The sequence below is a fragment of the Betta splendens genome, chromosome 17 (assembly GCF_900634795.4).
Source record: "Betta splendens chromosome 17, fBetSpl5.4, whole genome shotgun sequence".
In the NCBI taxonomy this organism is placed as follows: Eukaryota; Metazoa; Chordata; class Actinopteri; order Anabantiformes; family Osphronemidae; genus Betta; species Betta splendens.
Window position 1 is genome coordinate 5,559,163 of NC_040897.2, and position 23,842 is coordinate 5,583,004.

At 44.5% G+C, this 23,842-nt stretch overlaps 2 protein-coding genes across 4 annotated transcripts; one reads left to right on the forward strand and one right to left on the reverse strand.

The window, feature by feature from the left end:
• The first annotated feature begins 1,954 nt into the window (after nucleotides 1–1,954).
• LOC114844334 (uncharacterized) lies at nucleotides 1,955–10,662 on the forward strand. 3 transcript variants are annotated; one of them, XM_055503863.1, is made up of 10 exons: nucleotides 1,955–2,126; nucleotides 2,276–2,513; nucleotides 3,636–3,707; nucleotides 5,148–5,293; nucleotides 5,397–5,458; nucleotides 5,561–5,904; nucleotides 5,990–6,133; nucleotides 6,537–6,729; nucleotides 6,809–7,010; nucleotides 7,092–10,662. In XM_055503863.1, exons 3-10 carry the CDS (start codon nucleotides 3,660–3,662, stop codon nucleotides 8,923–8,925), a joined length of 2,973 nt encoding a protein of 990 aa, XP_055359838.1. In that variant the 5' UTR covers nucleotides 1,955–2,126; nucleotides 2,276–2,513; nucleotides 3,636–3,659; the 3' UTR covers nucleotides 8,926–10,662. The 3 variants fall into 3 exon arrangements, with proteins under 3 accessions (XP_055359838.1, XP_028987465.1, XP_028987463.1); XM_029131632.3 differs by having other exon boundaries at nucleotides 2,276–2,477; nucleotides 3,597–3,707; XM_029131630.3 differs by having other exon boundaries at nucleotides 2,276–2,477.
• A 535-nt stretch (nucleotides 10,663–11,197) lies between these two features.
• stk11 (serine/threonine kinase 11) lies at nucleotides 11,198–23,240 on the reverse strand. The gene is made up of 11 exons (XM_029131633.3): nucleotides 23,041–23,240; nucleotides 21,294–22,257; nucleotides 17,170–17,253; nucleotides 16,952–17,041; nucleotides 16,550–16,682; nucleotides 16,134–16,270; nucleotides 15,899–16,026; nucleotides 14,769–14,826; nucleotides 14,423–14,616; nucleotides 12,467–12,720; nucleotides 11,198–11,819 (listed from the first exon to the last, which is right to left on the reverse strand). Exons 2-10 carry the CDS (start codon nucleotides 21,575–21,577, stop codon nucleotides 12,512–12,514), a joined length of 1,317 nt encoding a protein of 438 aa, XP_028987466.1. The 5' UTR covers nucleotides 21,578–22,257; nucleotides 23,041–23,240; the 3' UTR covers nucleotides 11,198–11,819; nucleotides 12,467–12,511.
• Between the last annotated feature and the right edge of the window lie 602 nt (nucleotides 23,241–23,842).

Genomic DNA, 23,842 nt, shown 5'->3' on the forward strand with positions numbered 1-23,842 from the left:
CGTCTCCTCTTTGTGTTTGGCCGTCTGGCACATCCTCAGCTGTTTAGTATTCCTGTCCCACCTCTGGACGTCGGGCTGCACCTGTCACATGAGGCACCGAAGGAGAGGAGCCGCTTGGAGTAACGTGACGTAGCAGGGCAGAGCAGTGCTACTAAAAATAGCTACAGTACACCCACAGCACCCCCTCCTCATCCAGCATGAGTCATTCCTCTCCGATATCATCTCCCTCCCTCTCCTGAATGCAGACATGCAGTACTGGTCTCACTTTGCGTCTGAAAACAAGCACTGTGTGCAGGTTGTAAAACAGCAGCATCATATTATTTATTGAAAGTCTCCACAGATTCCTGGTTTCTGTCTTGAGGCTACTGTCCCACAAGCACAATGAATCAAAAGAAAAGTCTCAGCACCAGCTTTATCTCAAACAATCTGCACTGGAATTCAGGAAAAATCCCACTCTGACCCCTTGTTGGTCTTTTCTCCTTTTAAGTCACTGGACGGACTCAGAGTGTTTGCTCATTTTGATGGAGAGCCTGTCCTCCCTGATCTACCCGCACGCTCACTCCCGTCTAACATTCCTATGGCAGGAGAAAAACATTTCGCGGAGACCAGTGAGAAGGGAGACGCTACTGCTTTACATTCTTGGGTCCACGCTGAGAACGATTCCACAGGATGTCCTGCTCTCCAGACATGCACAGACGCAGCGCTGACGTCAGCCATCGAGCACCATGCACACTCTTCATTTTCTCCTTCACATTCCTCTCACAATTTCCCAGATGTTCCAGTTCTCTGGCACGGTGAACCTTAGTGTCCCTGAAATTGAGCTATTAAAAACTCTTCCATGTGAATATTTCAACAAAAATCACAGATGACGTCAAATGGTTCCACATAATAATCCCCTGAACAGAGGACACCTAGTAGCTGGGCCAGAAATAAAGAGAGAAATACATACAATACAACCCTGAGCAGTGGACAGAGATCACTGAATAAGGACTTGATATAAGAAGGTAAAAATAGATTTAATCTTACAAAAAATGGTCTAAGTTTCTTCAGACTTAGATGATGTGCTTCAGATGTTGAAAAAAGTAAAGGATATCTTCTTGAAATGAAAGCTTTAAATTTTCCAAATAATTTACTGGACTGAAAGACACGTTGCCTGAGAGGGAATGAAAAGCCTGTTTACAAACACCTTGTGCTGAGGTTCCAAAGCTAAATGTGGCTCCTTGCATCCAACGGGCCTCATTACGTTATCAGCTGCTTGCACAGGTTTATTGTTTTTAAAGGAACCCTCTCTGTCAAGTTAATGCACTGGTCACATGCTTTAGACTCTGAATATACCCATACTTTGTGTATTAGGCTGAAACCTAACATTTAAACCGTTAGTGGGGGATCAGTGGTAAAAAAAAATCATTCAACATTTAATATTTAGACCCATGAAACAAAAACAGAGCCCAGGAGTTCCAACCTCTGATTCTCTAACCATATGAAATCATCAAGGAGCACCTGGCCACAAGGTTTATAAAAGTGATAAAATATTGATAAAATCTTTTATTGCTTGTGCTCAGTTGGTGAAATGAAACTGTGTGTCGTCATGGGCCCCTGAAGGATTTGACTTTGAAAAGGGAAAGATCCTCCATCCTCCATCCTCCAAACTTTAACCCCAACGCTGCCATCAGGTGGTGAGTGGTGAGATTGCACGAACCTACTCAAACCCCTTTCCTCCCCAACAGGACAACACATGCACAATAAAACGGAAGAAAATCACTCATGGAGCACACTCATAATGAGTCTACGTGGATAGGAACCAGCCTAATCAGTCAGTGCTCTGTCAATATCTGCCATTCATGAACCACCAGGCTTCTGTGAATGAGGGCGGATTTTTTCCACCATCTCACATCTTCACCACTGCCGTTGTCGTCGATGCAGGTCACGTGGTGCGTGGGGAGTGGGCGGTGGGTGTGTCTAATCGCGTGTGGCTTCATTCATAACTACGGTCTTCATTTGAAGCCCAAATTAAAGTATGCAGACGGGGCAGGCAGCCGGTGCGCCGCTTCAGAACTGGTCTACGGCGAGTCCGAACTCAGTCCAGCTCAGCTCAGGACCGCTTCATGGACGCACGCTGTTATCTGGTAGAATACTATGTCATTATATAAGATGTGGGATGTGAAGCTGATGACAAGCGTCTGATTTACTGAGACATGTTTAAGGAACCACGGCGAAGTCCCCGCGCCCCGGCACGCGAGGGCATGTGTGACTAATGGTGATCTGTTCCCCGCAGGCTGAGAGCAGACGACGCGGAGATGTTGGACAGCCATGATCGACGGGGTTTTGAGCGAAAGGGGAAGATGACGATGCTGCTGATGCTGCCGCTGATGCTGATGCTGAGGCTGCTGATGCTGAGCGCCGCCGGCTGCAGCGCGTCGCTGTAGTCTGCCTGCACAGAGCAGAGGGAAGCTGCTCCAACACCGCCCGAATAGACCGTAAGATACGGCACATCTGGAGCACACCATCACGCAGTCAGTATGCAGCCATGCCCCCCCCCCCCTCACATACAACACTTAGCCGACAGTGCTGATGTCTGTCTGACGGACGTGGTTACAGCTGATGTATTTAGAAACTAATGCGCGCTCACACACTCGCACGTTTTATTTCTGGCCACCAGTCGGGGTCAGTGTTTTACTCATACCGTCATTAATTCGTGACCAATCAAATGATGTCGGAATCCAGAGGTCTCAAAGTAGGACACATGCATAGCTTAATAATAATCGGCTCAATACAGTAGAATTAAATATTATGAACATAATGATTCCAGTAAGTTTTATCAGCACTTTATTACTATACATTTTAAAATGTAGTACATATATTTATTTATATTTTCAATATATAACATTGATCCCAATGATTACCAAGGTCCCTTGGTAAACAGGGTTTAATTTGGTTAGTTCCTGTCTGCCCTGGTTTCACAAGGGACTGTTTTGAGTGTGTGATGAGGGGGTGCGTGCAGAACAGAATTCTGACAGAAGCCAACACAACCATGTTTTGTCAGAGCATCCTTGCCTTTCATCTCCGTCTCCGCATGGTTACCTTGAGCTGTGGAAGTATTACATAAATGTGACTCTGTGGTGGTGAGGGAGTGTGAGGAACGCCATCACGCGCTGAGTAATTCACATCAGACCTTCTGCCTTTAACCATCTCCCAAAAGCTCACAGTAACACAGGGATGGGGCTTTTACCCAGATTAGAGTCTGAGATTGCACAGTGTGTGTGTTCAAACTCATCCTGTAGGAGATGTTAGTAAATGTAATTGTTAATGTATTTTTTAGTGGTAAGTAAAGGGATTTTGCACCATATACACAGGAAGGTCAGTTTTTGTTTTGCTTAAAATGTGAGATTAAAGCGAGGCAGATGTAAAATAGACAAGAACAACCTCACAAACACAGAAAATAAACCACAAACGGAGACACGCTGACACAATGAGAATATGAACTGAAGCTGTGTGAAAAAGAATGGCTCAATACAGGAAATATGAAAGTCGATCATATTCTCCATTAGAGTAGGATCATAGCAGGCTTCTATTCTTTTACTTGTGTTCTTTTCCAGGGAAACCCTGCATTTTCTGACCGTCTCCATCCTCTGCAGGGTTCACTCACGCTGACCTGGATCATGAGCAATGATGTGCCTGTTCTGACAAGTCTGACGGAGAATGCCACTGTGAGTACTATCGCGTCCCACCTCCACATCTGCCAGTGTGTGTAGTCTGGGCCCGCGGCCATTCAGAGGTGATTTATGAGTTACGTCGGAGTTGATTTCACACCTCTGCGTTCAGGTAGCGGGTGTTGTACAGCGTGTCCCGGGTGGAGGCTCGGTGGTCAGCCTGGTCCGTTTGCAGGGAGGGTCTGACTCAGACGCAGGGCTGTGTTTGCGCCGGCTTCTGGTTTATCTGAGACAGCAGCGGTCATTATCGTACAGTTAAAGCCGCCTCCGCTGAGACGGGCTCGATGGCTGTTTCCTCTACAGTGTGTGTTAGACACTGGTGAGAGGCTTCACCGCTCCTGCCCATCGATCGGGTTTTTCTTCCTGTTGGGCTGAGCCTGTAAAAAAAGGCAGATGATTCATTATATAAGTCAGCTTGATGTCGCGTACTTCAGCGTCTGATTAATTAAAGTCTGTATTCACCGTATGTGTGTGCTCAGGTTCCCATGTTCTTCCCTGAAGCATGTTTATTGTTGCGTTAAAAAAGGATATTTTTCAGCCGTTCTGCATCATCCTACTCTGGTTTAATGAGCAAAATATGATCCTAGCAGCAGTGTCTCCTGTGTGTCGTCATGTTAGACTGAATTAGGAATTGAAGATGAAAAGGATGAACATGACATGACACATGAATAAACAAAAGGCAGTGGCAGTTCTGGGTTTTTGCTGTGGAGCTTCTCCACCAAAGGTTTCAATAGATGATTATTCCATTTGTGGCGCTGAAATAAAAGCCCGGTTATTTTTGTTTCGCTTTTAAATTGACAACGGAAGAAGAGCCAGGAAAGTCTGGTGAGGGGATTGCTCATGTGCGTCTGCATCCTCCTCCTCCTTCCATTTTTAGCCTGTGGAGGCCTCATTGAGAAGAGCTGGGAAATTGAATTAAGGGCCTTGCTGACGTTTCGATTAGCGTCCCCAGGCTCACTCAGCCGAGACTAAGAGTATTAATCAGAGAGAGTGGGGACGAGTGCTGTGGTGGTGGTGTGTAGTCTCTGTTGGTGTGTGTGTGTGTGTGTGTGTGTGTGTGTGTGTGTGTGTGTGTGTGTGTGTGTGTGTGTGTGTGTGTACTGTGAGGAGGACTTAAGAGTGTTAATTCTACTCATTAAATATTACAGCATGTTGCATTAAAGAGACTCCTCAAATTGAGCACAACCTATTAGTGATCTATTACCAAAACCACCACCACGCTCACAATGACACAACATGAAGACAGATTCTGCCTCATCGCTGTATTGACGAAAATCCAGTTAATATTTTGGAGAAGTGGGACTTTTTGACTCAAGGAGCTGATGCTCGTTTTACATTTTTCTCTATGTCAGACAGAAATTCCAATTTCCATTGCTGTATTTCTTAACACAGACTGCTTGATTGTCTTCCATATTCTCCACCCAACCCTTTGGGCAGGATGTGCCCCTGGTGGCGGGTCAGGTGGAGAACTACGTGCTGCTGCTGGTGCTGCTGAGCGCCTTCGCGGGGGGCACGCTGGTCCTGCTCTCCCTGCTGCTGCTCTTCTGTCACGGCTGCTGCATGGGTGGGAGACGCTACTCCAGGTGGGCGCTACCTGCTCAGTGACTCACGGGGCTAAACATCAGCCAGCGGTGGATCAAAGCCGATGGGTGTGTGCTGACGGTGGGGTTTCCTTTTCTGTTTCAGAGCCAGCGATGATCCCGAGAAGACCAACACCACTTACGCTGAGGATTCTCAGCCCACCCAAGGTCAGGATGCTGTGCGTTGCTGCTTGTACATGTAGTCATGTATCACGGGCCACTGTCGTCACCGCCGTCGTTGCGCTCCTCTTTGTCCCCTTTGACCCTCAGAGATCACCGTTCGTCTGGACGAGTCAGACGCTCTCTCCGCTTCCAGCTGCCACGATGGCGAGTCGGAGCGGTTCGTCTCCACCGCGTCCACGGGCCGCAGGGTCTCCTTCAACGAGTCCGCCCTTTACGAGCAGGATAAGACCACGCAGGACAAGGGCCGCAGGTACACCCTGACTGAAGGGGACTTCCACCACCTGAAGAAGGCCCGGCTGACCCACCTCCACCTGCCGCCGGCGCCGTGCGACCTGAAGATCCTCACCATCATGGAGTGTGACTCCACAGAGAGCAGCACCTTAAACATCAGTGAGTCTGCGGCTTCAAAGCTGCCCCTCACCATCTACCAGGTACGGCCTAACACGGGATCCACGCGGGGCAAACGTAAAGCAGGCTGGTTTCTGACGTCTGTACAGTAACGGTCTCTGCCTCCAGCCCCCTGAGAGAAGAACGTGTGACTGGGTGGGTCAGAGTGTCAGCGGAGGTCTACCAGGAGACCCCCACCACTCCATCATCCTGGACCAGAGACCCAGACAGGGGCTGGCAGAACTGAAAACACAACGCATGCGCTCCCAGACAGTGAGTTTGGCCTTTTTTTCAAACTGTATTGATGATTAAGTTTATATAACTATTTATAGGATGATCAGTCCGAATGATGTAGACTTTTGAGTTCTCCATGGATTTCCCCCTTCACATGCTTTTAGCATTTTCACAGCATTCACACAGATACAGATTCTTCCGTGCATTGATCCACTCGTATTTCACATAAACAGAGCTGCGAAGACGCTGCCACAGGCACAAAGTCACTCACGCGCTGTGACATCAGTCTTCACTACAACCCTTTGATAATATGACAAACTGCCCCCCCCCCCGAAGGCTCTGCCTCTGCCCGTCACGATTAATCTCGGCTTGTCCGTCTCATCCCCTCCTAAATGTTCCATCACCTCCCTCCATCATTCTCCTCCTTCGTCTCTTCTGTCAGATGGAGGCCATCGGGGACAGGGGAGAGCCTGGCAGCCAAATGGGGATGAGAGGAGAGTCGGCTCCGGGACAAACGTCCGTTCTGCATTTCTTCTCCAAGCTGCGGCGCCACGCCAGCCTGGAGGGGGCGGGGCCTTACTTCAGGAGGTGGAAGTTTGACAGCAGCCACCGGGCGGCCAGTCTGGATGCTAAAGGTTGGCATGAATCTAGTAAATGCATGAGTTTTGTATGATCGATTTGGCATTAAAGACCTATTTTTATATGCATTACTAGGATCCCCCAAGAGAAAGCCCTTTCAGAGACAAAGAGCAGCAAGCGAGACCACTGATCACACGGATGACTCGTCTCCTTTTGGGGACGAGGTCCTTGAGTCTTTCCCACACACTCCCGTACAGACAGGAGACCTGCAGTCCCTCTCTGCAGAGTCTCTGTCTCACCCTGCATCTGCACCCACGTCATCAGTCTTCCTCAGCAGGTATCTGCTTTCACAGTCCAGTAACTTGCAGCGTGACGTCCCCAGAATGATTACTTCACTGACTGGTCTCCGTCTACGCAGGCTAAAGCTGGAGGCCATGATGGAGGCAGGCGGCGGCGGCGGCGGCGGCACCAGGAGGAAGGAACCGTCCTCGGTACCAGGTCGCGCCCAGAGCCTGGAGGAAGCCGTGACCAACGGAGCGGCAGGAAGAGAAGCCAACTTCCTGGCAGTGGTGAGAACGGAAGCCGCCAGACTCAAGCTAGTGTCGACAGAGGACGATGACTTGTTCGGGGCGAAACAAGAAGCTGCAATCCAGGAAGGGGGCGAAGACGTGTTCAGGAAAACCAGAGACACAAAGGCAGATGGTGACGATGGAGATGAGGTGGTGCTGGGAGCGGAGGCGAGACAAAGGACAGACTCAGGCTCGTCTCTTATGCTGGAGGAGGCGTCAGAGGTCCCCCCCTCCTTGTACAGAGACATCTGGACCCTGCGGGCCTCTCTGGAGCAATACGCCTCCTCGGACCAGTGCAGCACAGATCGGGAATCCATTCGCAGCGATGCCGACAGCGTTTCATCCCTAGGTGGTGCAGGGGCTCGTTCGGGCCTGGACAGCTGCTTATCGCAGGACCTGGACGATGAGCCGGAAGGGGAAGGAGAGGGCGAGTTGTCGGAGGGAGGAATACAAGGAGCATCCAGTGGGGACAGTGACTTGGTGGGTGGAGCCGGAGGAGACGGTGAGCCAGGTAACCGGAAGCTGCTGCAGATGGACAGCGGCTACGCCTCCATTGAAGCTCCATCCAGAGCTCCAGAGGAGCTGCGGCTCTTTGGGCTTCCTGGCGCCCCCAGGGGGAAGACGGCGACTGAACGGAGGTTGTTCTTCACAAGTTCTGGGAGGAAAGGTTCCGTGTGCGAGAGCATGGAGACCAAGCTGTTTGAGGAGGAGCTGGAAGATGAGACGGCGGACGGCGCAGAGGCCGAGGAGACAGCCCAGAAGGCGACGCAAAACTGTGGGGACTTCGCTTCCCTCCAAGAACCGTTCCTTCCTCTGAAATCCGTCCATCCTCAGAAAACACCCGAATCCCAGTCGCCGCTGATGTCTCCACTGATGAAGCCAATCCCGCAGCCCGGTGCTCCTCACGGTCCTCGCCTCCGCCGTCGCGACTACAGCATCGATGAGAAGACGGACGCCCTCTTCAACGAATTCCTCCGTCACGACCCCCGGTTCGACCAGCAGGACTCCCCCCTACGCTCCAGGCATCGCTCCAGGGTTCACCTGCGGAAGCAGTGGCAGAGACACAAGCAATACAGCGACCCGGGCTCCGGCACCGGGGGCAGGTACTCCCCGTCTCTGGAGAGGCAGAGGTTCACGCCCCTGAGGCGGGGCGACAGCGCCGGTTACCCGCTGGACACCCGGTACCACAGCACGCTCTCACGCATAGCGAGCGCTGCCGACGAAGAAGCCAGCGAGGTCGCAGCGTACGAGGAAGCAGCTAAAGAGGATGTAGAAAACACCGCTGCGTCCAGTGAAGGCCCCACGGGGAAATCCACCGAAAGCACAGGCGGCAAAGCATCTGACGGCACGGACGCGTCGACGAGCGGCTCCAGGCGCTCGGGGTCGGCTGGAGAACGGGACGGATGCCGAGACCCCTCAAACAACACCAGCCCGCCTCTGACTGCTGCGCGTTCCCACGCGGGCGTCATGGATCCGAGGACTGACAACAGGAACAACAACAGCAGCCAGGCAATCCTCTCCGAGGGTCCCCCGCAGGCAGACGGCAGCCTGGCAGACAAGCTGGCCGCGTCGCTGGAGGAGCGGCTCTACGGCGGCCTACGCAGCGCAGAGAGGCTGCGGGAAGGCTCCGAGTGTGCGCGGACCGTGTCTCACACGGCATCCCCTGGTTTCAGTCCGGTCTGACCCGTTACAGAAGGCCAGTCATAAACGTCACGTTACATCCATTTACACACATTCATATACAGTACCATCATGTGTTAGATACCAACTCTATCTGTGTCCTCTCAATTTTGGACAGTTTCTCATAATAAATAACTCACGCAACTTTACGTTGATATATTCGATAGTGTAGAATCATCTTCAGACATTCCAATTCGCATCGCTGTGACAAACCTGTTTTTGTTGGTGTCCATTATTAAAATCAAACGCATTGATTTCAGAGTTTAGAAAACACTGACCCATGTTTAGATAAAGGTATTTTCAGACTCAACTGTGAATTATAAGCATGCTGTATGTATAAGAATACTGTACGTTTATAACTTAGAAACAAAAAGCACTTTGATGGGGAGAATATATAACGATGAAGCTTCTGTTACCCATCGCTCTCATTTTTGAGTCATATCCTCTTCAAGTGTCCTTCTCGTCCCAGTCATCAGGAGGTTACATGTCTAAACGAGGGCTGTTGTGTCACATCAACAGTAAAAAAAGACAAAAAACACTGATTAAGTGTCTCATTAGCTCCATATCAGGTGTGTGTACATCATAAAAGTAAAAAGCAATGAAGTGGCAAACAGCATGAAAATGTCTGCATCAAGTGTTTTTCTACTTGTAAGTCAACTATTTTTATAGGATTCTTATTTGTGGTCTGTCCCTGTTATCCATCCTAACTGTGGTATCCAGGTGGGATCCAGAAGCTTCCTCAGGCAGAGTGTTCCATCACAACTGGGACTCAGCTGAGTGGGAGATGGACAGATGATATTTAAAGGATGGATGCAGGATGTGACAGGTTACTTCTTTAGAGAGAACGTGGAGGCTGTGAAAATGATAATCCAAACTAATAGGGGCAAATGCCTGCAACCAGATCAGAAATAAGATTGGTTCTATTTTTTTACCTGTAAACAAATTCATTGAAAAGACCAAAACCAAACAATAAATGGGTCCATGTAAGTGTTAGCATGCTCCTGCTCTTCATCACATTGAGCGTCTTGGGGAATGATTTAAGCTCATAAAGTTCAAGCAGGTTTTGCAATAATTGACATCAGTAGGAAACAATGGGTTGAGGGTGGGAAACCAGGTCAATAGTTATTTTTCACCTTCATGGTTTTTGGCTTTTCATTAAATGTTCTGATGTTAAGAAAATGTTAATATCATGACAGCGGATGAGATTCCTCATTGGACTAATGGCGTTTGTGATTCAATTAGTCTAAACCTCACCCACTATTTGGCTTTTACTAATATGAGGGTAAACTATACATATGTAATATGGTCTGACAAAGACAAATTCTCACCAAAGACAGTAGTTTGTCCATAAATGGCTTAAACCAAAACAGATTAACCACTGACTCATAAATTAATTGCTGAACATGAAATCTGAAAATGGTTATGATTTGTATTAGGAAGTTGCTGATGTGAAGTGTAGTCATTCGTTCTGCTTTAATGACAAATGGCACCCCTTCAACATGGCTGCATGTGATGAGGAATGTAACGTGGGAAACGCCCGTGGTCCGTACAGCTTATTCCTTTTCGTTTCATGTCTCGTCTTTGTCCTCGCGGTGAAGCAGCTGCTTTATTGTAAAACAAGTGGTGCAGAAAACTAATGTTTTGCAGCCTTGACAAAAGGCTAAACCTTGTGGGACCAACTGAGGCAGATTTTGGACTGAGCATTTTTCTGAATAAAAAAAATATTCCCCCCTTCCATTATTACTGCTGTGATGATTCATGTAACCTAATCCACCGTGTGACAATGTTTAAACAGCAGAATTCCTGTAATGAGAACCTAGAGTGTATCTTTACATGTTAACCACGCTGCTGAAATGTTGTGCAGACTGGCTCCATCCGCACCACATGGCCCCTCATGCGTTTTTCTCGAACGGAGAACCTCTCCGTCGCCCTTTCTGACGTGGGAAGAGCTCTCTCCCTCCCTCAGAGTGGTGACTCACCTGCTCTCTGATCTATTCCCAGTGAAAGGCTGATGATGAACCTGGATGCGTAAGAAGGGGGGGTGGGGAGCTGAGCAGAGGAGGGCAGAGATTCCGCGGATGTGATTGGCACAACAAAGCATTGCTAAAAAGCAGGGCGACGAGCAGCATTTGGCTCATGATATTCCAGTGTTTGTAGACATAAGAAGTGTAGCGCTGTTAAAGACATAAAATAAACAGGGCATAAACCATGAGATGTATTGCATCATTACAATAAGCTCAAGGCTAAACAAAAAAGGATCATCCAACAAAACAGCCTGTTTGGGACATATTTTATATAAATAATAATTAAAAAATATTCATTTGGAAACAAAAGGAGGAGAAAAAAATAAAAAACAAAAATCTCCAACAGCTCAGCAGTGGGTGTCTAGGCTTCAGTCAGTCTGTCCACTTCTCTCTTCCAGCTCTGTACAGCATGCAGTTTTTATGTTGGTGTTAAAAGGCTACTATCATAATTAAGGTCATCATAAATTTTAACATAGAATTATTCATAACTTTTGTCGTAATTGTTTTCCTCTTTAATTTTTCTTTTTTTAAACATCACATTGTGTGTTAAAAACTGCAATTAGGGTTCTGTAAAAACACAGGAAGTCAAAGAAACAAAGTGGCGGTGGAGGGGCGATGGTGTTTGTAACGTCCAGTGCAACATTTGGCCGCCCAGAGGGGATGACAGCATGAAGGGGGACAAAGAACATGACAAGAGCTGAAAGGAACCCAAAAAAAGAGCAAGAAGAACATTTCGTGCTCTCTGTCCTCCTCCCCGTTGCTAAACGGCAATGTTCAACAGACTTAGCAAGCCAGCAGGCCAAGAGGTGTGGGGCATTAGCATCCACAGGTTTCTCTCAAATGTTCGGACTGAAGAACTGGGATGGGGAAAACCTGAGAGATACAGAGAGGAAGATGAGATTGTGACGGATGTTTGACTTGTACAAATCAGAGTTGAGAAGACTTATATCCACAGGGTGAGAGAGACAAATGTCCCACAGCCCACTTTGTCTCATTCAGGGTGAGTCATTGCATGAACAAATTAATACACAGCATCTCCTCTGCACTGTAGTGATGACAAACAGCCTCATGCCGTGAGTGGTTGTTGGTGTGAGAGACTGAAAGAGCAAAATGTGGGTGGTAACAGGAAAGAGAGGATGACAACCTATTAAATTGGTGTGGTTGCTTGCAGCATAGATCTGCCCCACTTCTTCACCTGAATGAGGGCCGCTGATCAGACCTGGAAGTCTACGGAGCAAATGAACCTTAACTGTTGGTAGAGCAGACGTGCTCTGTCCAAATCTAGTGACTGTGTAGGAAACCAGAAATGTTTGCGTTTGCCTGGGGATTAGTGAGTCAATAAAGGTTGTCTCTCCCGCTTGCTGATTTTCTCTTCCACTACTCACCCTCCTCCTGCCTGACACTAGTCCTTTGTATTTTCTAATACATTCACATCTCATCCTGTCCTTTCACTGTGTCGATTTTAATCTTTGTCCTCTGCACGAACAGTGTTTCTACAGATGCAAATCCAACACACTCACCAGATGGGTAGTTGCAGAGAGAGAAATGGGAGGGGGGGGGGGGGGTCATTGCTGTTTGCAGGTGGAGAGCTTGCGGATCTTGCTGGCGGTGGAGACTCCTTTGCGTGACGGGTTGGATGAGGAGGACGATCGGCGTTCAGGTTTGGCCTTGCTGTTTAGAGAGACCCCTTCTGTCCCATTCACACAAACTGGCTTGGCCACAGGTGGACTGTGGTCTGCGTTCACCTGATCCACATCGTCTTCTGCCACTTGTCCTTAAACAAAAAAACATCAACACAATCATCATCTGATCTGTCATTCACTACCCCCACATGAGCCATTGACCAGCCCACACAGCTGTTTTTGCTCCTCTCACTGCACTGCTAAATACAACAGCCAGTAAGAAATCCATTCCCCAGCAATTTATTTTTAATTTTTATTAAATTTGTCAGGAATACTACTTTATTAGGCCCCATTCAACAAAGAGATGTTAAAAAAGGTAAGACTAGAAGGCATTTTCCTAGTGGTGTTGTGGAATATGTGCAAAATGCGTCAAGTTTGGGTTGGGTTACTCTTCCCAGTGACCCCTTGAAACAACTCTTGATGACACATACACAAAGTATATGCACTTCTAGACTGCACCATTATCTTTACCACATTCAATGGGTATGTTCAATGAGGGAGCTCAGTAAAACACAAAACGTTAGTAGTTTTATCACCTTTATCAAACATCTAATACAGACTTTTTGCAGAAAACCAGGGACCTGTAAACGCTGCCATTGATTTCTCTAAATGCAAATTGTGTGTGTGTACGCGCACAGGCATTTAGGCTGCCATGCTACAACACTACAGCATTCAGGCCATCAGGGCAAACCGTTGAATAATTAAGGATATACACTATTATTTCCATTCATATGAAGCGTGCGGTGAGCTACTGGGCTCATCATGAGTGGGAGTGAAGCCTGGAAAACCATTCATACTCCCACCTCAGCACCATTTCATTTTAGATCTTTTTTAGATCACTTCATTCACATTATGCAGCTCAATTTGATTTTTATATGGGGCACCACTTCTAGATACCAAACAGCTATTACTGTGTTTATTATTACAGACTGTTGCTAAGCAACATATGCAGGCTGTAAATTCTGGGGGAAAAGATAAAAGAGTTCCTTTTATAAGATAAAAGAGAGAGAGTAAGTGTTGGGCAACACATTAAAATCAAATTCAAAGATGTTGTCATTACATGCTCACCTCAGTAATTGAACACACAGGGTAATTTTGTTCACAGCTCAGTACTGGAAACATCTTAGTATTTTGTTTAAAATGACACAAAGCTATTTGTTCTAGTCTGGAACTATCTAGATAGTGGAGTTGTTTTATTATTATTAAAATCGAAAAAGCCAGTCAAATCTCGTCAGGTTGGTTAATCTTTACCACTTAATCGTTTTTCTTTCTTTACATATTAAACAAACTTAGTGATTTTGTGACATCAAATAAGCAGTAAACTGGTTTTGGTATCTGCACCTTGTGTATTGGCTGAAAATAATTCTATAATCGACAACATTCTATCCTAAAAGGCTAAACTTAAAACAATATTAATGATGATAATGTGAATATAAAATTGATCATTATCAACTGAAAATAAAAATCAATTAGATAAGGTAGAACAATTAAAGAAACGTGGCTGTTGCAGCTTATATGAAAAGTCTTGGAAAAAAGCAGTGCTATAAAGTTAAAGTTAAAGTAAACAGGAGGTGCCATTAGAAGCTAAGCCATTTGTTAGTTGTCTTTTTGCAATGAAGTGCACTAGATGCAGCTTCTATTGCTTTTAGTCACAACCACAGTGAAGTGTGACTTTTCTATAAGCAGTACGGTAAGCTGATGTCAATCTATTTATTGTAGGACTGCAGTTGCAATCTGGGCATGTTGACCTCCACAAACACAAAAACAGGAAACAGATGGAACCATGACACCTACCTGGCACTGTGAAATCCTGAGTGTATATGATCTCATCCTCGCCATCATACAGTTCGTCATCATCCTCCTCCGTGTAGCCGTGCAGATCCTCCAGGTAGGGCACCACAGTCATACTCCGCCAAGGGTCCCTGCTTTCTGCGCTGGCAGGGATGGGCACAGGGGCTTCAGATGGAGGGTGTTTCTTACGCACCCAGCTGGTAGAGAAAAACAGTGGGCATGTAAGCGACCACCATACTTTTGCTATACTATAGTAGTATAATTTGCTGTCTCATATATTTTTTGGATCATTTAAAGTCCCCCAAAAAGCACCAGGGTTATATCGTATACCACACAGCAAATCACTTACTTGTGTTGCCTTATGTTCTGTATGGAAAACCTCGTCACAGGGTCGTACTCAAGCATTCCTAAAAAGACACAAAGACACAAAGCCCAAAGATCACAACAATCCTTAATAATTTCTCTATGTATTTTTTTTCCTACAAAGCTGGTAGCCAATACAGCAGACAGATGACAAACCCATTCAGGGAACATAAATTAGTAGTAATAGTGTCATTTATCACCATCACATCCAGTCAGAGGGCTTCCATGTAGATAACAACAATTCTACTAATGTAATGAACACTTTGTGCCTTAATTATCATAATGTGGGGAGAATCAGAATGTCAGCAGTGATGCGGTGCCTATGCAGACCTAATAATGTAATTGTTTTCCAATAGGCATTGAGAGGCAGCATGCGGAGTGCTGATAGTAGTGCTATGTCTGCTGAAGGACACCTTTTGTTGCGCTGGGCTTATTTTAGACCATGTAATTACGGACCGACTCTATCACAGGTGATGCGTCATCACACGGACATCACACAAAATGGGGAATAGAGGCCCGATGAGGAGAACACAAACGGCAACATAAAGAAGACATTTTCTCCCTATTCATGGTTATGCCATTCAAATTCTTTATGACCAAGACACTGCTCAGAATATTGATGGGTAGTAAATTCACCTTATAAATACAGATAGTGTACAGAGCTGCACAACATGATGGAAGACTACTTCCACTACTATGGAAATAGGCTTTATTAGTTCATTAGCACAAACATGAGCTTCTGAATTTTATAGGCAAATGCTGTCATAGAGCTAATAATACATTCAATTACAAAAATGAAATCCAACTCTTTCTTACACATGGGAAGGAAGCACTGCAGCATTCTACAGAGAAAAGTGGTTAGTATTCTGCTGCTGGCTCTAGATCAATGAAATTACGTCAACAGCTGGAGGGATTTCTACAGCTTGGAGGAAAACCTTGCTGAGAAGTCACAGTGACTTTTAGTGTCATGGCACCACCTACTGGACACACTTAGAAAACATCAGCAAGAGACTACAGCAGTTTTAATTTCATGCGTTTCTCTTTTTTTGGTTAAGTTGGCTCCAGCTGCCAACTCAACACTGGTTAGAAGATGAAGCAGTGATGAACACCACTAACCTCGCAGCAAGTCTGATAGGAGGGGTCCACACTCCTCAGGTATAGTGTACTCTCCTTTTCCAATATTCTCAAATAGTTTATAGATGTTGTCCCCCTCAAACGGATATAGACTTGTTGTAATGTTGTATCTAAATGGTAGAAAAAATACTGTCAACAATGGATATGATTTCATGGTGCCGTAATTAAGCTTTTAAATGAGCAAAGAAAACCTGTGTAACCTGGTGTGACTACGTACAGTGTTACTCCAGCAGACCAAATGTCTACTTTAAACCCTGAAAAGGTGTCCAGTCCATTGGCGATCTCAGGAGGCTGAAATGCTGGAGAGCCTTGACTGGTGCGACATGTGTCATCTTCTGCAAATGGGTGAAGGGCCTGAAAAATACAGTTACCGGTAATAGGATGAGCATGAATAGAAGTAACAACTAATGTTCCACCTGATCATTTTGACCATAAATATAATGAATTAATTGAATTGCCTTTACATGTACTTAAGTAACCAGGGCACACGTTTACACGTAATGTTTAGAATAGCTAGATAGTTCATTAACCATGAGCAATGTGAGGAAAAAAATACTTGTACATACTACAATGTTTCTGGTAGTTACTTGAAAAACCTATAATGAACCCAAGCATACAGTAGTATGAGCTCACCTCTGCTACTCCCAGGTCAGAGATTTTAAGAGCTCCATCTGTAGTCAGCAGCAGATTCCCTGGTTTAATGTCTTTGTGAACTATTCCCTGGCTGTGCAAATATTCAAGGCCATCTATGAGTTGGCAAAAGTACCTATGAGAGGACAAACAGATGGGTTCAGCGGTGTATTTACACCTTAAAAGAACATGTGAAAATCAATTAGCATATCATAACATTTATTACTGTTGTCAGATGAACCTCAACACTTTGTGGATTTCCAACAGCGCTGAGACATTCACACAATTTAAGGTCAGTTATTTGAACAGCAGAGGCCCAGGAATCTTCGAACTAAACTTAGACCTGGAGCAATGGCTGGAGGGAAGCAAAGACTAAATATAGCAGAGAAAGAAACAGAGACTTACCCGTGAGCTTGAAATACTGGAAACCTTTTCTCAGGGACGCTGTCCAGCATTTCTTGCATCCCACAAACGCAATACTCCATCACCATATACGTAAGAAAGGAGTCAAGGGGATTTGCCAAACAAAACAAACATCATTTAATGAAGCGAGTCCACTTTAAAGATGATACCTTCAAATATGTACAGAAATAACCTTCACCAACATAGCAGCTTAAGGATATATCTTCTGCTTCTCTTCATTGTACAGGACGTCCACCAACTGAATCACATTCTTGTGTTGGAGTCGTCTTAGCAGCTGTATCTCCCTTTTGATGGACAAAACAACCAAAAACACAACTTGTGAAAAAGACAATATCATTAAAAACAAGTCATTGTTGGCATCTAACATAAAGTATGAGTAAGTAAGTAAGTATGAGTCAAACAAACATGTAGGCTGTTAAATAAGTAAAATAAGAGAAAATATAGAAAATATGATATCGTTCTAGTATCGTTCTAATTCTAAACGAATGACCCTTGTATAGGGCATTGTTCATGTTTCATTATCCTTTAAAGTAACATATTGGTTACTCAGACCTAACCAACACAAAACCATGCTGGTGCCAATTGCTTCAAACAATTATACCAGTCTCATTGGCAGTCACCTATTTGACTGTCAATGAGACTTGAATCAGTTTAGCAGAACCCTCAGGAGACTCAACATTAATCAGGCAGACACTAATGAATTTGGATCTGAACATAGAACAAACCACAAGCTTGACATAATATCTCCAATCAAATGGAATTCTATGTTCATTTCCAGCACATAGGTTATGCCCCCCCAAGTGTAGTCAGAGTCTATCTTCTCACACAATAAATAAAATGCTGTGCACTGTTTTCAGACTGCCCCACTGCTGCTTCTTTCACATCATTTAGTCAAACTGCCAGTAACGTGTTTCAATCTACAACAAAGACCGCATGCCGGCTTGCGCCATGGCCTGTAAATGTTTCAGTTTACACCAACTATCAACAAGCGCAGTCAACTGAACCTGCAGTCATGCCTCATATTTCAGTGGAAAGGAACATAAATAAAACTAACTGATGTAAGACTGGTTCTCAGAGCTAGCAGGCTGCATGAAAAGATTGGAAAAGATGAGAACATTCAATACGCTCTTAACTGCTTGTCTTTACTAAAGATGCTCTGGCTTAATTTCCAGACAGCTGTAAGTGACATCGTGTCATGGTTCCATCTACTGTTTCATCAGCAGTACACATTTAGAAACTATGACGTTACAAATAATATAATAGCAATCAATAGACCTTCCGCGCTCTACTGGAGATATGATTAAAAGCTATAGAGGGACTGCGTGAAAAAGATAATCAAATTTTCATAGACCCTAATGTGCAGAATCTCAAACACACTAAACCTATTATGTCCAATAATTCTCTGCAGTTCATGAACACAGAGTCCTGCTTCACACGCGGCCTTCCTCACCTAACGACAAATGGATATTCTGGGCCTAGACAGGCTCTCACTTGCGCAAACACAGACAGCCGTTTACTGCTGCATCACTGCACTCATTAAAAGACAACACTGTCTAATGCACACATAAAAAACCCTGAAGCCATAAGAGTAATGAATACCCTCTTTTCAATCTATCCATCCACACACTTTATTGCAGTTTTAAAGCTGAACAGCAAAAGCATGCTGGAAATGTAGCAAACCACACAGCATCTGCATCGCTGCTTGTTCCCATAAAACAACAAACGAGGTAACGCTGACACTAAAGGCACAGTGACTGCTGCAGTCCATCTGCAGTCCGAGACCAAATGTGTACTGATGGCTGTGTGTTCATGTCCTGCGGGCTGTGGAGCTGCGGCGACATGGCAGCTCATTCGAGACACAGCGGCAACACAAACAATGACTCAAAATCTGTGTCCACTCTGGTCTGCGCCGCTGTGTTCCCGTCATTCCAAACAAGGCCACAGCTTTCCGGGGTTGGGGGGGCTTCGGTCTAGGAGTGTCATTGCTCAATCAGTGCTGGTATGAGCATGCTCGTTACCATGGAAACAATGTAAAAGCAGGAAGTGTTCGCAAGACAGGAATGCTAAACAGGGGCTGAGGGCTACCACTGCATTCACATGAAGGCAGTTCTGTACAAGCCTGAGCATCTACCTCCCCGGTGCTGAAAAAACTCTGGCCTCCAACCAAGACAAGTATAGAAAAAGGAAATGAAGGCACTGAAACTAGGCATGGAGTATATGAATATACATATGAATGTAGATGGAAAACAGAGGTGCAGACTAACCACTAAATTTGTGATCTGGAATGTTTTTGAAAGCTTCAGGATTCCAGGACATTGACAAAATTCCTCAACTACTTTTAATGAAATTTAGGTTGTAGTTTTTTTCCTGTGCAGCAGGCTGGCTTTTTGATATATCTGGCATCTACCTAGAGAACCAGCCACAACAACATGTGCCATGTAAATGCATTATGTTTAGAAGACTAGCTCAGTCAAGGTGTTCAAGTTCAATGTAAAGATGGGGATATACTTGCTTTTTACAAACCAGTACACAAAGACAACCGTACTAGTCAGTTCCAGCTTTGGTGTCTTTACTTACATACTTCTTTGCATAATTTATGTAAGTCTACATGATATGTAGAGGAAAGGGACAGGAAAACGCCTTCTTAACACTAACAGACATGGAATATCTTCCTTGTCACTGTAGTGTGAAAGAATCCACAGAATCAACTGTAGTTGTTTTATACTTTCCCCGCAAGTGTTTGTCTCACTGGAAAATCCACCAATGGTTGTAAAAGTCCTATTTGTCCTGTCTTTCAAGAGTGAACACTGTTGTTTTCAGACAGCCTTTTTTAATGTTATTACATCCACTTTGACTAAACCGAGCACTTAATTTTCTTTTCTAAATTGGTTAATATTTAAAATGTCCAACATATAGAACTCAATGTTCTTGAAACGTTTCTTTCTACTTGTGCACCTCCTCAAGACAAAGCGTTTGGATTTCAGGTTTCAATCATGTCTGATTTCTATACATAAGTATTTTAACAATTTCAATATTAACTACAGATTTTGTATCATATTTGGCAAACATGTTGCCAATGTTAGGACTAAAACATTTTTGCACTGTGTAAGCCATCCTGAAATCCTTTTCGGCTGTTTTCACCTCCATCATTTGTCACTGCTTTTAATAGTATTTAAAATTAAAGATTTTTAACAAATACAGGGGGGGGGGGACTTAACTTCAGAAAGGAGCATATCTGAATACAAGCTGAAGGTAAATAACAATGACACAATCCTTACAAAAGGACATTCCTTAGTGATCTGTTCTTTTGCTCCGGTTTGTAAGTGGAATAAAATGCTATCTTGCAGCTCCTCTGTGTGAACTCATTTCGACAGCTTTCTAAAGCTTCCTCTATAATTACCATAGCCCCACAGCGAGGCTGGAGCAATATTTAATAAACCATTGTGTGATTAAACTCTCCGATACTCAAAAGGAAACGCTGGATGCTGGAAAAACTTTCAATACTTAAGAAAAGGCGAGGAAGAGAAAGGACTTGGAAAGAAATTCTTGTTGATACTTGTTAACACACTAGTGATAGAAATCAGCTAAAGGTGTGGGCTGTATAATAGTGGCAAATAAATAGAGCAGAATGTCTTGTTCCTAGAGATAAGATATTAGAGATAGATATTTTTCCATGCGTGAGGGGCATTTAATTGCTGAACTGCATTGATCACACTCCCATGAAAACAATGAACAATGGTAATGGTAAGGCTACAATTACCAGGTGTCTTATTCATGCATGTTCCTAATGTGAAATTCAAGCAATGTAAAGCCTATGTAAACTCACTATGCATCAGATGTAAGTCAATTGTTAATGTCTTGTTCTGTCCTCCAGTCATTGAAACGCTTTCTTTGAGGACATGATATGAAATAGTACTGGTATTTAGAATTTTACAATTTTGTGCACAGCACCCTGAGTGATGTGTTTGATAATAGGCATGCAAGAGAAATATTGACACTGCATTATACAAAAGTTATCAACAGCTGCTCTCTGGCAAACCTTTAGCTCTGGGGGCTAATCAATGAACTATAATAATGAGATAAGTAAATAGAACCATTATAATTGTGTTGCAGAGTCTTGAGAAACTGATGCCATTGAACTGTTAGTGCAGTGATTTCCAATTAACTCTAAGAGCAAACCATAGCATTGCTTCTGACTGATGACAACTGATTATCACATGCATGTATGTCAGCATGACTAATTCACACTGTTATGAGTAAACTACATTTAGAGAAAAGGAGGAGAAAGAAAACATGACAGATTGATAAACCCAAAAACACTCACTTTTTCACATTGGCTTCTCCATTGGGAATCCTCCTCAGCTTTTTCTTCTTCAGTATCTTTACAGCCCTGCGACAGAGCGTCTCTGAGTCCAGCATCTCTTTCACTTTGCCATAAGATCCCTCTCCTAGCAGATCCCCCATCAAGTACTTTCCTATAAGCTTTGCCCTCTTTCTCCTGGGCTGATAGATCACCTCTGTGGAGTCAATGCGGTGAATAAAGGTATCCATCTCCATCAGCTCATTTCCGTTTAGATAGTCAATATGATGCAGCTCCCCGGTACTCATGACTGACACTTAAGCAGCTACAGCTTCAGCCTCCTTTGCAAAATGTATTCGCAAATAGCTTTGATTACTGCTGAATAGTAATCCACTGGTAATTTTCCAGCTCTGGGCCAAGAATTTTAATTCCACAAGATGGAATATGGATGATTGACCAAAAAAAAAACAAAACTGAACAGATGATGGACAGGTCAGTCCTGAGAATCGGGGCTAGAGGTGGGGAATCAATCCCAACTTGTAAACATTAGGGCTCTTTTCACTCAGGAAGTGCAGACAGAGGTGAAGAACCTGCTGTGTGCCGTGCTCAGTTAGTGATTTGTATTGTACAATATGTACTACATATGTGACAAGTGCAGTTCAACAGGAAAGCAAAATTTGTGAATCTGAAATGTTGTTATTCTCTCCTTATCTCTAGGTCAGTGCTACATAAATCTAACACCATTCAGCCTTAGGAGGAGGCAGCCGATCCTTCAAGGCCATGCAGCAAAGCATTTCTGTCTGGGGTCCATGCTGAAAAGCATATTTGTCCTCGGGACACATAAATGTGCAGAGTTGGACTGGATCTAAGCACAGATCTACAGCCAAACGCATGCAGCAGTATCCGTCAAGTCTCTTGTGTCAGCCAGGCTCCTGGAGGTCGACCGAGCCGCCCAACGTGTCCGGCCGTCCTCAGGTGTCCTCCATGCCTGCAAAGAAGACGTAAATCAAAACACGCACATGACACTCGATGATTTATTTACCAAGTTAATTATTTTTTTGGGGAACATTTCGTAACGAGACAGACTCTTGACCGGTTAACCTTAATGAGCTGTCGTTCTACTGCGAGGTTCACATAAGGAACGTTAGAATTTCTATCACCACATACTTTAACTAACACTTTAATCCAACAAACTAAGCGTGTGAACACAGACCGACACTTTAGTCGTATAGCTGATATAAACATTTCCAACAGTTAGCTGGTGGGTAAGCTAACATAGCACGTCTGCTTGAATGAATTAGCTCGCCAGCGTGAGCTCGCGCTTTGCGGCTCCTTGTTTTTGAAACGTTCAGGCGCTGGCGAAATCGTCACGTCAAGAATGTGTCGTTAAGCAAAGTCAGACACTTTAAGGCGATAACTAGTGGTGGCCAGGAGAAACGTCGTCACACAACTGTAGCTAACAGTGGATGTGCGGCGCTAGCAAGCAACTTTGCCTGACGTTTTGATTAGCCCTAGCTAGCCAACTTCACGCTATGTGCCGGTGCAGCAGTAAACAATAAAGTGAAGGACTTTCTTCTCCATCTGTTCTGTATCACGGTCACGTAGAAGCAAAGCTGTAACGTCCAAATCAAACAGCCCACATACCATAGAAACATACCAGAAAAATCCTGCTAAGCCAAGCTAACCGGAGTTGCGTTGGCTAGCAGATTCCGATGTAAATTGCTAGCTAGATTACTTAACAAGCTACCTAACTCTAGTCACCATGTCTTACCTATATCAATTTGAATGCAGTTTCCATTATAGATTTTATTTCCTCCTTGTGTGTCTTTCCGGGGTGAAGAAAATATTTTAATGGGGTCCAGCGGGGTATAAGACAGATTTTCTGACTATTCGCGTTACTCTTGCCACTCAGGTTGTCGCCATCTTGTTTACCTCCCCCCAAGTCGCACTGACAGCCCATACGTTAAAATGCGTCAAATCAACCCTGCCCATACATACAGGAGGAGGGGAAACCCACCGAAAACACGCTCCTTCTACTGGGATTAAATTACTTGATTCCACTGATCAACGGCCAAGAATTTATCACGGACGTTCACCAGGATAGTTCATCCAGTGATCAAAACGAAAACTGAAAAAATAATTACCTGATAAAAATGCACAGTTTAGACCTAAATTGCGAATCTTGTACCTGAAAAAAAGCTTCTGAAATGTCTAACACATAGCTGATGTTGGATGAAAAGAAATAGAAATTTGTGAATGTCAAAGTGATGGACTGGCGACCTGTCCCATGTGGACACCCCACCTTTCACCTACATGAGCCTGTGACCCTTACAAGAGTGAGGCACTTTATCATCAGTCAGTGAACAAGACTTGTTGAATCTGTTTTTGAAAAATGTTCATAAAGGATAACGTTTAAAGGTTTGTTGGCATTACTTATTATTATTATATTTATATAAGTATAAATATTACAATATCTTAAATATAAATATATCCCTAATCAAACATATTTATACTTATGTTTAATGTTTTCTGCAGTTCAAAGTATGCTTAAAAACATATGTAATATAATAATA

What these genes read in the sequence shown, in the direction of transcription:
- LOC114844334 (XM_055503863.1), top strand. Translation starts at nt 3,660, where the DNA reads ATGAGCAATGATGTGCCTGTTCTGACAAGTCTGACGGAGAATGCCACT. An exon ending in GTCTGACGGAGAATGCCACT is followed by an intron (nt 3,708 to 5,147) that starts GTGAGTACTATC and finishes CCCTTTGGGCAG; the next exon opens with GATGTGCCCCTGGTGGCGGG. An exon ending in AACGCATGCGCTCCCAGACA is followed by an intron (nt 6,134 to 6,536) that starts GTGAGTTTGGCC and finishes CTCTTCTGTCAG; the next exon opens with ATGGAGGCCATCGGGGACAG.
- stk11 (XM_029131633.3), bottom strand. Translation starts at nt 21,577, where the DNA reads ATGAGTACCGGGGAGCTGCATCATATTGACTATCTAAACGGAAATGAG. An exon ending in CTGACCTGGGAGTAGCAGAG is followed by an intron (nt 16,271 to 16,549) that starts GTGAGCTCATAC and finishes TGTATTTTTCAG; the next exon opens with GCCCTTCACCCATTTGCAGA. An exon ending in TGGTCTGCTGGAGTAACACT is followed by an intron (nt 16,027 to 16,133) that starts GTACGTAGTCAC and finishes TCTACCATTTAG; the next exon opens with ATACAACATTACAACAAGTC.